The following is a 12,811-nucleotide window of genomic DNA, read 5'->3' as shown; positions in this document are numbered from 1 at the left end:
GATTAGGGGATTGGAGGCTAAAACATACAACAAATGGTTGCTGGAATTGGGTATGTCTAGTTTAACAAAGAGAAGGACGAGGGGGGACATGATAGCAGTGTTCCAATATCTCACGGGCTGCCACAAAGAAGAGGGGGATCAAGCTATTCTCCAAAGACCTGAAGGCAGGACAAGAAGTAACACATGGAAACTAATCAAGGAGAGAAACAACCTAGAATGAAGGAGAAACTTCCTGATAGTTAGAACAATTAACCAGTAGAACAACCTGCCTCCAGAAGCGGTGAATGCTCCAACACTGGAAGTTTTAAAGAAGAGACTGGACAGCCATTTGTCTGAAATGATATAGGGTTTCCTACCTGAGCAGGGGGTTGGACTAGATGACCTCCAAGGTCCCTTCCAACTTTATTATTACTATGGATCATCGCACAGTCAGCCAGATGTTCAGACTGGATTTGGCATTTTGTCTACCTATCGAGTCCTTACCCAGGACCTGGGATAGGCAGATGTGGATGTTTGATGGTATTACAGGTATCGTCGCAGGATGGAAGCAGTTCCTAGTAAGGCTGCCTTTTGCAATTGACTAATAGCGAATTTGTCAATGCCGATGATGGTTTTATTATTATTATTATTATTATTATTATCATTATCATTATTATTATTATTTACATACACATGCACATTAACCACATGTGTTCATTACACATGTTTATGCACAGAGATTGAATAGACTGTTTCTCAAGATTTCAGAACAAAAACATCTACCCACAAAATCAGGTACAATAATAGTGTTTGATGTCTGAAAAGATTGCTTACGATCACAATTGAGCCTAAAATTTCTGTTGCTAGGTGAAACAGTTGTTAAGTGAAATTTGCTCCATTTTACAACTTTTCCTGCCACAGTTGTTAAGTGAGTCACTAAGTTTTTAAGTTAGTGACATGGTTATTAAGTGAACTGGCTTCACATTGACTTGTCAGAAAGTTGCAAAAGGTGATCACATGTTATTCCCCCCTCCCCGAGGATACTGAAACCGTCATAAATATGAGGCAGTTGCCAAGAATCTCAATTCTGATCACATGACCATGGGATGCTGCAATGGTTGTAAGTGTGAAAAATGGTCATAAGTCGCTTTTTTCGGTGCCGTTGTAAATTTGAATGGTCATTAAACAAATGGGAGTAAATCTGGAATTATAACAACTCTTAAAATACTTCTCCCACCTCTTCTCATTTACATCCTTGGGGCGAGCCAACTAAGTCACAGGCATTTTATCACACTACATGGAGTCTAAGCTCTTGTAATTTATAGCCTGGAGAAATTGCTCTTGCTTAATTATAACAGGAAAACATGTATTCTAGAACAAGCTACACTTAGTTGCTAGAGAACATTTGGGGAAGAGGCGGAGGAAAAATGACCTTTTTATTAAAGGAATTAATTAAACTGACCTTCTTATTAATGGATTACAAAGGAATTATTGAGTCTGTCAGTTAGACCTCTATAACTGTCTAACTGCAACCAAACAAGACAGATACAGGCTTCAATGGGTAGTTAGGACTGCAGAAAAAAACAATCGCAACCAGCCTGCCTTCCACTGAGGACCTGTATACTGCACGAGCCAGAAAGAGGACTGTGAAAATATCTACAGACCCCTCACATCCTGGACATGAACTTCTTTCAATTTCTTTCCTCAAGATGACACTACAAGGCATTGCACACCAGAACAACCAGAAACAAGGACAATTCCCCCCCCCCATGCCATCACTCTGCTGAACAACTAATTCCCACAACACTGTCAAACTAGGCTGTATTACTATTATTCTTCTCATCTTTCCTATTACCTATCTCCTTATCTTCTTATGACTATAACTTTGTTGCTTGTATCTTACGATTTATATTAATTGCTTTATTTAGTATCCTAGTATGATTTATGTTGTTTACTTATTTAGTATCCTATGACTATCACTAAGTGTTGAATCTTATGATTTATGATGAATGTATTTTTATGATGACTATGATCATGATTTATCACTTGTTGCTTGTATGTACACTGAGAGCTTGTGCGCCAGAGACAATTTCCTTGTGTGTCCAATCACATTTGGCCTATAAAGAATTCTAAAAGCAAAAATAGAAAAAAAAACCCCAAAACAGGGAAAGCTGTTGTTGCTTATCCCATTAAGTCCAGCTACCGGGAGTTACAATCTTGATGAGAAAAAGAAAAGTATTCCCACCACCTAAATATGCTTTGCTACGTAGAGAAACAGCTTCGTTGTAAGATTAGATCTTCGACTGCTTACACCCAAGAGAAGTCATTTGCTGAAAACTGCACTAGATCCCAGGGCCTGGTGTTTAAGAGCAAAGCTGTTATGAGGCTGCATCATAACCAAGGAGTAATTTCAAGGAAGATTGCCTCTCTGGGACTGCCTTAGGCAGGTCTTGGAGAATAACATCTTTGAGAAAATCAATTGCTAGGCATTATTCCATGGTACATTTTAGATTGGCGGCTATGACAAACTTTTACAGGTGTAGAGAGCTGGTTAAAATGATCTCACCCTCAAGACCCTGATTGATTTGTAGAACAATGGAGACAATCCGTTTACACTATAACTTCCAAACATTTCTTTCTTCACAATTAGTCCCTTGGTTTACTGTGGAAGCTGAGAGTAATGAAGCAGTCAGGGCATCAGGGAAACAAAATGGAGAAGTTGTCAGGACAGATCAGAGTGAGCCCAGTTGAACGCTCATCTGGAGACCTACTTCAGAGCATTGATAAGAGAAAAGAGTGCTTATTTCTCTGACATCAATGCATCCACACCGAACAGCCATCACTCTTACATACTGTGAGGCATCTCCTTCACCAAGGTGTTGGAGGAGATGAGGATCTGGAACAATGGGTGGCTCATCATAAACCATTCTTTGCAGAGAAACTTGACTAGATTAAGTTTGACTTGTAATTCAGTATTGGGCAAATCGTAGGGATGTAGCTTCATTAATTATTTGTCTACTATTTTGAACTGTTTTCAGTTTGTAGACAACATGTGTGGAGAGATGAGGATTATTACCTGCCTACCTGCACCTTGTGCCTTCTAAATTGCAAATGAAAATTTCTAAATTGCAAATGGGAAGTGATCAATAGTCCTTACGGTGGAATACCTTAATTTCTCTCTCCAGTCTATAGAAAGTAGTGATACATATTTGATTGAAGTATTTAAGTACTTGATTGACAGGAAATATAATTGTATATGTTAGCCTCCTTCAATTTATAAGAAAGGTGGATGATTACAATCCTAGGTGACTGTAATCCCCTGAATTGATACAATGTATTGGGACTGAATTGCTTTCACCTAGGAGGAGAGAGGACTAGAAAACTACACAATATATATATGTAGGTCTTTCGTTATTTGGGTTTTCTCCCACATAAAATTGGAAGTGTCTTGGCAACGTTTCGATGAAGTCTCATTCGTCATCTTCAGGCTGGTCCTTTTGGCTTCGTGCTTCGAGGAGCAATGTGTGGTCTTAGCTGTTTCTTTCTTTTAACTGCCAGTGGGGGTATGAACTGATTGGGTGGGAACTTGGCTGTGTTCTGATTGGGTGGAGGTGTGCACACACACAGAAAACCCGAATAACCAAAGACCTACATACAAACACCCGTGAAAACCTCAGAAAACAAATATCGAACCTCTACGGGGAGGAAATCCACCATCTGACCAGGACCTATGAAAAACTTGAAGTCCAAAGAGCTTCCATTTTATGCGACCTCGCATTCCTACGCAACTGCCGAGATCAAAATCTAATCCCCACATGTTTCCAACTGAAATTCCACTCCAACTCTGCAGCCACCAAATGGATCCTGAAAAGAACAGAATTGGCCCTAATCAGAAATGAACTTCACACAAAAAGATTCCTCCTAGACCGAATTAACAAAGATCTCCTCACACTCCACCTCAAACTCAGCAACAAGATCCACCCTGCACTTTGGGACAAATCCAAACAACTCGCCATCTGGAGAGCCGAAACACAGACCACCCTCAAGACAGATACACACACCAACAAACTCCGAAGACTACAAGAACGCCAGAAACAAATCCCTCCCCCCTCACAGCCACACATGAAACCAACAGTGCATAACATCTCAGATAGGATCCTCACCAAAGCCGAAACCAATGTCCTTTCCAAAGGATTCAACTTTGCAGTCACTCCCAAACACATCCCCACTGAAACCATTATATGTGGAGTTGAAACCAGCCTGACCAAAATCAACCCCAACGACGCTAACAGAATCAGACTCGAAATCACCAACATCCTCTGCACCAGCAAGCCACCCAAAAGCAACTTACCCAAAGAGGAACAGACAGCACTACGTAACCTGAAAGAAGACACCAGCATAATAATCCTACCAGCAGACAAGGGCAACGCCACGGTGGTTATGAACACATCTGACTACCAAACCAAAGTAACCAACCTACTCCAAGACTCCACATACAAACCCCTAAATACAGATCCCACCACCTACCTGGAAAAAACCACCAGATCCAAAATAAAAGCCTCCCCCATTAGCGAAGAGATCCAGCAAAGAATCATTCCCAGAGAGAAATCATCCAGATGCCCCAAACTCTATGGTCTCCCCAAGATACACAAGGAAGGAACCCCACTCAGACCTATAGTCAGCTCCATAGGCTCACCTCTACAAAACCTAGCCAAATTTCTCGCCAAACAACTACAGCCCTATGCAGAATCCATCACCTCACACGTAAAAAACTCATTCCAGTTTATAGAGATCATAAAGAAACAAAACTTACAGCCCAGCGACCTACTCGTGAGCTTCGATGTCATATCCCTCTTCACCCAAGTGCCTATCAAAGAAGCCTTGACAGCTATCCAAAACAAATATAAACCCCCCAAACACATCTTAGATCTGACCAACCACTGCCTATCCAACACATACTTCATCTATAATGGACAAAAATACAAACAAACAGAAGGAGCACCCATGGGATCACCCCTCTCACCTGTCATTGCCAACCTCTACATGGAACACTTTGAAACCCAAGCTCTAGAAAAATCGGATCACAAACCCAAACTCTGGCTCAGATACGTAGACGACACCTTCATAATCTGGCCACATGGGAAAGAAAAACTGGACAACTTCCTCACACACCTCAACAGCCTACACCCCAAAATACAGTTCACCATGGAAACAGAAGCTAACAACCAACTTCCCTTCCTGGATGTCTTAGTCTACAAGAAATCCAATGGCTCCCTAGGACACACCATCTACCAGAAGAAAACACACACAAACCGCTATCTGCACGCTCTCTCACACCACCACCCAGCACAGATCAACTCTGTAGCCAAGACACTCATCTCCAGAACAAAACGCTTAGCTGACGAACAACACCTAAAACCCGAACTACACACTCTCACCAATGTACTAACATCCAATGGATTCCATAGAAATAAGATTACAAACCTAATCCAAAAAGAAACCCCCACTAAAATCCAAGACAAAGAACAAGAAAACGGCAAAGCCCTCCTCCCATACATAAAAGGCACCACAGACAGAATCAGTAAGATCCTCCATAAACACAACATCAAAACAGCATTCTGCACAAACAGAAAAATATCCACCATCCTTAGAAACCCCAAAGATAAAATTGAATTAGAAAATCAAGGAGTATACGAAATCCCATGCACCACTTGTCCCACCACATACATCGGACAAACCAACAGAAGAATAAGTGCACGCATTGAAGAACATAAGAACTCAGTCAAAAAAGAGGAACCAACATCTTCCCTGGTCCAACACCTTAAAGCCACAGGACATGAAATTGACTTTAAAAATACCAGAACCATTGCCAAAAGTGAACATTTTAATAACAGAATAATCAGAGAAGCCATCGAGATAGAAAAACGCCCACACAGCATGAACAAGCGAGATGATACCTCCCGCCTACCAGCCATTTGGAAACCCGCCCTTATTGACAAACGACTCCCTAACACAAAAAATGATACCAGACCCACACTCACAAAAACCACACAGGATGTCACCACCACACATCCACGCAAAAAGCAAACCCAAAGCCACACCGATGATGAGGCACGACCACAAACCAGAAGCCAGACCACAGCTGCATCATTAGCCACTTTAAACCCCTCCAATCCATACATGAAGCAAACTGACACCCTCCATGAAGATGAGCACGACCACGAACGCGAAGCCAAAAAATAGCAAGGCAGCCCAAAATCTTAAACCCCCCTGCAACTCAGACTAACCTGAGCACAACCAAACAGAACACTCCCCCAGCCAATCAGAGCACAGCCAACCCCCCAGCCAATCAGAGCACAGCCAACCCCCCAGCCAATCAGAGCACAGCCAAGCCCCTAACCAATCAGAACACACCTCCACCCAATCAGAACACAGCCAAGCTCCCACCCAATCAGTTCATACCCCCACTGGCAGTTAAAAGGAAGAAACAGCTAAGACCACACATTGCTGCTCGAAGCACGAAGCTGAAAACACCAGCCTGAAGATGACGAATGGGACTTCGTCGAAACGTCGCCAAGACACTTCCAATTTTACGCGGGAGAAAACCCGAACCAAAACCAAAGACATACATATATATATATATATATATATATATATATATATATATATATATATATATATATATATATATAATTTTTTATTTATTTAGAAGAATGCAATTAGTACAGTAATCTTGAAGCTTGCTTAAGTTCACTAATGGCCTGGATGAAGGAAAAGAAGCTGAAATTAAGCCCAAGGAAAATGGAGGTTCTCTTGATGAATAGGCAATTGGATGCAGGAAATAAGGTTCCTCTTTAATAACAAATCTGCTGCCTGGGTGTATTCCTTGATTCTCAGATGACACTGAATTCACTGGACCCCACTACTGAATGCTTTTTCCAAAATTTGGTTAAAATGCTAGCTTTGATTGCCCTGAAGCCACCGTCTAAGTTTTGGTTACATCCTATCTTGCTTATGGGTGTATATGCTTCAGAGCTACTTTTGGAAAAAGTTCTGCATGTTGCAGCTGATGTAAAATGCAATGGCTACCCTATTATAATGTGTGTGAGATACAGGGATCAGATGAACTATATGTGCCAAGAGTTACAAGCCAGGTGTCGTTTTTATGCTTAGACTCTAAAAGAGCTTAATCTAAGAGACTGCTTTTTTCTATTATGAACTCAGTTGGTCATTAAATCTGAAGAAGAGGTTCATCTTCTGGTATGCAGAAGACAATCTCTCAGGTTGCTGCAGTGCTATGGAATACATTCCCCTGGCAATTGCATTTAGCCCTGAAATAAGTGAAAATTGTTAATGATTCAGAGGACAAAAAGGCATTTTTTTCACACACTGACTATGTCTATTTTTGAACTACAGGATGCACACTTTTAAGCAGGCAGAGAATAATAATAAGAACAACTCTCTTCTTGGCACTTATAGGTTTTTGAAATGTGAAAGGAAGGATAATGTAGTAGCTTACGTTCATTTCTTTGTTATGGAGATAGTTCATTTAACCTGGCAAAGGCTAGAAAGAGATTTGTTCCCATGCAAGACTGAACTTTTTCAAAAACAGGCTGCTTTGCTATGATGTGGATTCCAAAGTGACCCTTCCTAAATATCAGATTATACAAGAATCTGCTTTGTTCTGTTTTTGGAGTTCTGTGTGTCTATCTCTACTTCTCATGTTCTTTTTTGTGAGAAATGCTGCTATTTGTATGTATTTGTATGTATTTTCTGTAATTTAAAGAAGAGTTCTGAAAGCAATTGGTTGAACTTTCTGATCTCTGGTGATGGCTGGGCTTTGAAGTCTCCAGATATTCTCATGAGATTCTAATTTTCTTTTGAATGAATTGGACTAAAGCCTTGCTTTTTCATTTTTTGAAGCTTGTCTCTCTGATAAGCATCCCAGCTTACAATTTACAGACAGTATATCTTTCTTTTCGACTGAATTTTCAAAATCACATTACTAGATGGATTATAAATTAGGCCTTTTAAGAATGCATTTTAGTAGCAAACAACTTGCTCCCCAAATAATTTCTTTCGTAGTAAATTAAATTAGATTGTTTAAACATTGCCTGCTTTCACGATCAACTTAATCATGTAAGGGAAATAAAAGAGCAAATAACATTGTGATCTCTTTAATACATGTGAAAAGAGTGTCTTGGGCACCGTGCTTGTATTCCACAGGTGGTCCTCTGGTTACAACCATTTGTTCAGGGACCATTCAAAGTTATGGCTGCACTGAATGACTGGTGCTAAGAATTCCAGCTGTCACAGCATCCCCATAGACATGGGATTGAAAATGGGTATTCGCTGCCCAGCGCAAATTATGATGTTGCAGTGAGCTGTGGCCACATGATTGTGATTTCTGACATAACCAGCTTCCCATAAACAAAGTCAATGAAGAAGCTGATCAGAGGTCACTCCCACTTCTGCCACTTTTTCAGGTGCTGTGTAGCACTTGTGGGTCTATGACAATTCACTGCAGCCAACTCATCATGGCCAACTCTTGCCACAGCCATCTTGCCACGGCCAAGTTGCCGCGGCCAACCCACTGTGGGACAACTTTCTGTGGGACAGGAGTTACACCAATATCAGAGAAATAGTGGAATAGAATCATTAAAGAAAGGATGCAAAAGGATGGGCAGAATGAAATGTGAATGACAAAAATTAAAATATTTTTTAAAATTTATTTTAAATAATTAAATTGAATTTTTGAATTGTCCAACGATGAGTTGTCCCATAACGAGTTAGTCATGGTGAGTTGAGTAACCACTAATGGAACAACTGTCTGAACGGATTAGCTGCTTAAATACAAATTGTTTAGATGACAATATATCCATTTGTCTAAAGTGTCTGAGGGTGAGTTGTCCCTTGGCAAGTTGGTTATGGTGAGTTGATTGTGGTGTGTTGGCTGCAGAGAGTTGGCCATGACAAGTCGTGCCATTCCACATCCTGCTTGCCTGGGACTCCTGTCTGTTCCTGCTTAATGACCTGTTCAGTCCTGGGGTTATGGTGGCAAGTTGCAAGGACTGCGGGGATTGCTATCACTAAGTAATACAGCCATGTGACATGGTGCATTATGACCACATTGCTTAGTGATGGAAATTCTGTCCCAATTGCCATTGTAACACTATCTGTATGGTAACTGAGAGCTAATGAGAAAAGTCAGGGACAGTTTTACAAACTGAGCTAAAAATTGTCTGTGTGCTAGTGTCTATCAATTCTGCAAAGAATTTATATTAGCTCTTGTTGACCATTGATAGAGCTGAATACTGAATGTTTTAACTAGACTTTTGAAATACAGTGTGGTACCTGTGTAAATGACTATGAAACAATTGAATCCCCAGTTTAGAATAACCATTAATGGAACAACTGTCTGAATGGATTAGCTGCTTAAATACTGTACATACAACTTGTTTAGATGAAAATATACCCATTTCTCTAAAGTGTATTAGAAAACAGGCACTCTATTTAGCAAATCTGCAGCCAGCTCATGCCTCAGCTTTACTCTGTATGTAAGAAGCATTTTCTAATTTTGCAGGGTGGTTAGACATCATTTTGTTGAGGATTCCATATTGATTACTTTTCCTAACCTAAAAGAAAGATGATGTGTTAGAAACAATTATACAATTATGACGAATGAATTGGAGAAAAAAACGTCTCCGTAATAGATACTAGATCCACACCCTCTCTATGAAAATAAGTTACATTATTTCTTCATGGTTATTTCTTGCTTTTTTCTTTTTCGTTTCCCACTCAGAAACTGTTGGATTTTGTGGAAACATTGCTGAATATCCTCTCTTCTAGCCTCAAGAATGTTTGTGGACAATCTCACTTCGATAACAGACATAGCTAATGATATTGTATTTCATTTCCTGCTTAAAAATGGTTTGAACTGCATTTCCATGCCATGTGTCTAGGGCTTCTTACTCACAGCACTGGTTCAAACTTTAAAATCTCAACAGAAACTGATTTTACCACTATGGTTCTTTATAACAGTAGACTTAATGTCTATACTAGAGATTCTCAATCATCCGAGTCATGACTGACTCAAAGGTGCTTTTTTTTCAAAAAGCAACTGGACTGTCTTTGTTTTCCTTGAAGATGTTTCGTTTCTCATCCAAGAAGCTTCTTCCGTTCTGAACTAAGAAGCTTCTTGAATGAGAAGCGAAACATCTTCAAGGAAAAAGAAAGTCCAGTTGCCTTTTAGAAAAAAGAAAACACCTTTGGGTCAGCCCTGACTCAGATGACTGAGAATCTCCAAAGACATTAAGTCTGCCAAAAGCACATTGGGGACAATGGCAGACTTAGATTAGACCTTTTAACAATTCAGGTTTTTGGAAGGTTTATAATATTGCTGTTGGTCTACACAGGAACAGAAAGAGTTTGGCATATGATAAACAACATTTCTGATATTAATTCATTTGAAAGACTTATCTCATTAGGGTCTGTGTGCACCTTCATTTTTGAATAAAGGGACTCAATCATAGGGATTTTTTAAAACCCATAATCTCTATCACTATAAGCCATTATGAGCAATATAAAATTATAGAACATTGGACCAGCACTGGGATTAAGAAAGGAAATGCTACTGTATTTTGCTATGAGAAAATGACAATAAACTGGGGAGGAAGAGAATCTATTTTTTTCTACCGTTATTATGGATGCAATAAAGGTAGTCCTCAATTTACAACAGTTCGTTTAGTGACTGTTCAAAGTTACAACAGCATTGAAAGAAGTGACTTATGACCATTATTCACACTTACGACTGTTGCAGCATCCCCATGGTCACGTGATCAAAATTTAGATGCTTGGCAACTGACTCCTATTTATGATGGCTGCAGTGTCCCAGGATCATGTGATCCCCTTTTGCAATCTTCCGACAAGCAAAGTCAATGGGGAAGCCGGATTCACTTAACAACGGTGTTACTAATTAAACACCTGCAGTGATTCACTTAACAAACGTGGCAAGAAAAGTCGTAAAAGGGGGCAAAACTCACTTAACAAATGTCTCACTTAGCAACAGAAATTTTGGGTTCAATTGTGGTTGTTAAATAGAGGACTATCTGGACAACTGGAACAAGCTAGGAATGGCTAAAAAATTAAATTTCAGGATGTAGGTCAAATGAAAACCAAAGCCTGAATTGTCCTTCCTGCAAGAACTGATCATAGTTTAACTTGTATGGGGGAACAGAATAGAACGGAAATAAAATAAGTACCTTGGAAGCAAGTACTGTACTGTAAAAGCTCTCAGCTTCATAGACTGGTAAGGAAGAAAAGGGGACAGCTCCCTCTGCTGGCAGAAGTACTATTATGCGCAAGAGATGCCAAGATGTTCCAGAACAATTTGCCAACATGCTGGAAATGTAAAAAACTACATGGAACATATTATCATTATGGTGGACATGCCCAGTTGCGAAAAAATACTGGACTACAATAAGAAAATGGATTGAAGAAATAATAGATCAACCCGTAGACTAGAAACCAGAGATCTTTTTGTTGGGTATTTTACACATAAAATATAGTAAAGAAATATGGTACTTAATTTTACATATAATAACAGCGGCAAGAATAGCATATGCACAGTGCTGGAAAAATGAGAATATACCATCAGAGGAAGAAGTGATAAGAAACATCCTGGACTGTGCTGAGATGGACAAATTAACAAAAGAGATAAAAGAAAAGGAAGACAGAGAGTACTATATAACATGGAACAAGTTGTATGACTGGTTGGAGACTAGAAATAATAGATGAGAATAAATATGGAAAGGTCAAAAGTGAAAATATGTGTATAATAATGTATAATAATAATAATATAAATTATTCTTAGTAAGAAGTAGAATATGAAGGAAGAAAAATGTAAATAAGAAACAACGGGGCAATAAGGACAAATATTTTAAAGAAGAATAAGGGGGGAAATGTAAATAATAGAAGATTACCATTATGTAATTACTGTTAAAAAAAGGGGGGAGGAGTATATACTGTGTGTGTATATGTGTTATGTTTTGCTTTATTTTGTTTTGTTGTTTAAAATAAAATAAAAAATTAATAAAATAATAAAAAAAAAGATAGAAGGCGCAAGGAGAACCTATTCTCTAAAACCACCGAGTAGCCGGGTGGCTGCAGCATGTGTGTTTGCGCAATGGATTCTGAATGGTGGTGGCAGAGAAAGAAAAAAACTGGAAGTTTCCCCTCTGAGAAGATTTTATTGTTTGTTTGTTTATATAGTTTTATTTATATAGTTACTTAGCTCTGCGTGGCGATCAACCATTATAGAGTTGCTTGAATCATTGCTATGGAGAGTCAAAGGGGGAGGAGCCAAGGAAGTGGATTTGCTTGAATCATTGCTATGGAGAGTCAAAGGGGGAGGAGCCAAGGAAGTGGATTTGCTTGAATCATTGCTATGGAGAGTCAAAGGGGGAGGAGCCAAGGAAGTGGATTTGCTTGAATCATTGCTATGGAGAATCAAAGGGGGAGGAGCCAAGGAAGGTCTTGCTCAGAAGGAGGGAGCCAGGCAGAGTTGAGGGAACGGCTTCATGGGACTTTACGCAAAGGCAATTGCAGTGATCGTGCTTGCCGAAGAAATTGGATTGGTTCAGTATGAACCTTGCTCTTAAAATCTGAATGCTGTGTCTGCAGGATTGCTGTGTGACAGTGAAGACTTGGAGCAAACCTTGGAAATTGATCAAAGAGAGAAGCAACCTGGAATTAAGGACAAACTTCCTGACAGTGAGGACAATTAACTAGTGGAATAGCTTGCCCCCAGAAATCATGGGCGCTCCATCACTGG

The 12,811-nt window shown here is 39.7% G+C and overlaps 1 protein-coding gene across 5 annotated transcripts in view; it reads left to right on the top strand.

Annotated features, from left to right (window-relative positions):
• Window positions 1–12,811, top strand: part of LOC120313307 (testis-expressed protein 47-like) — a 43,106-nt gene that overhangs the window by 20,017 nt on the left and 10,278 nt on the right. For 4 of the 5 annotated variants that reach the window (XM_039355084.1, XM_039355087.1, XM_039355089.1 and 1 more), the window contains one exon: window positions 12,661–12,750. The exons of the other annotated variant lie outside the window; for it this stretch is intronic. In XM_039355084.1, coding sequence (XP_039211018.1) covers window positions 12,661–12,750 — 90 coding nt within the window. The remainder of the gene's footprint in view (window positions 1–12,660; window positions 12,751–12,811) is intronic. 5 annotated transcript variants of the gene reach the window in all.

The sequence above is a fragment of the Crotalus tigris genome, unplaced genomic scaffold (genome assembly GCF_016545835.1).
Source record: "Crotalus tigris isolate CLP2741 ecotype Arizona unplaced genomic scaffold, ASM1654583v1 scf7180000018599.1079084, whole genome shotgun sequence".
Classification (NCBI taxonomy): Eukaryota; Metazoa; Chordata; class Lepidosauria; order Squamata; family Viperidae; genus Crotalus; species Crotalus tigris.
Note: the sequence above shows the minus strand (reverse complement) of the source record. Positions and strands in the feature narration are given on the sequence as shown.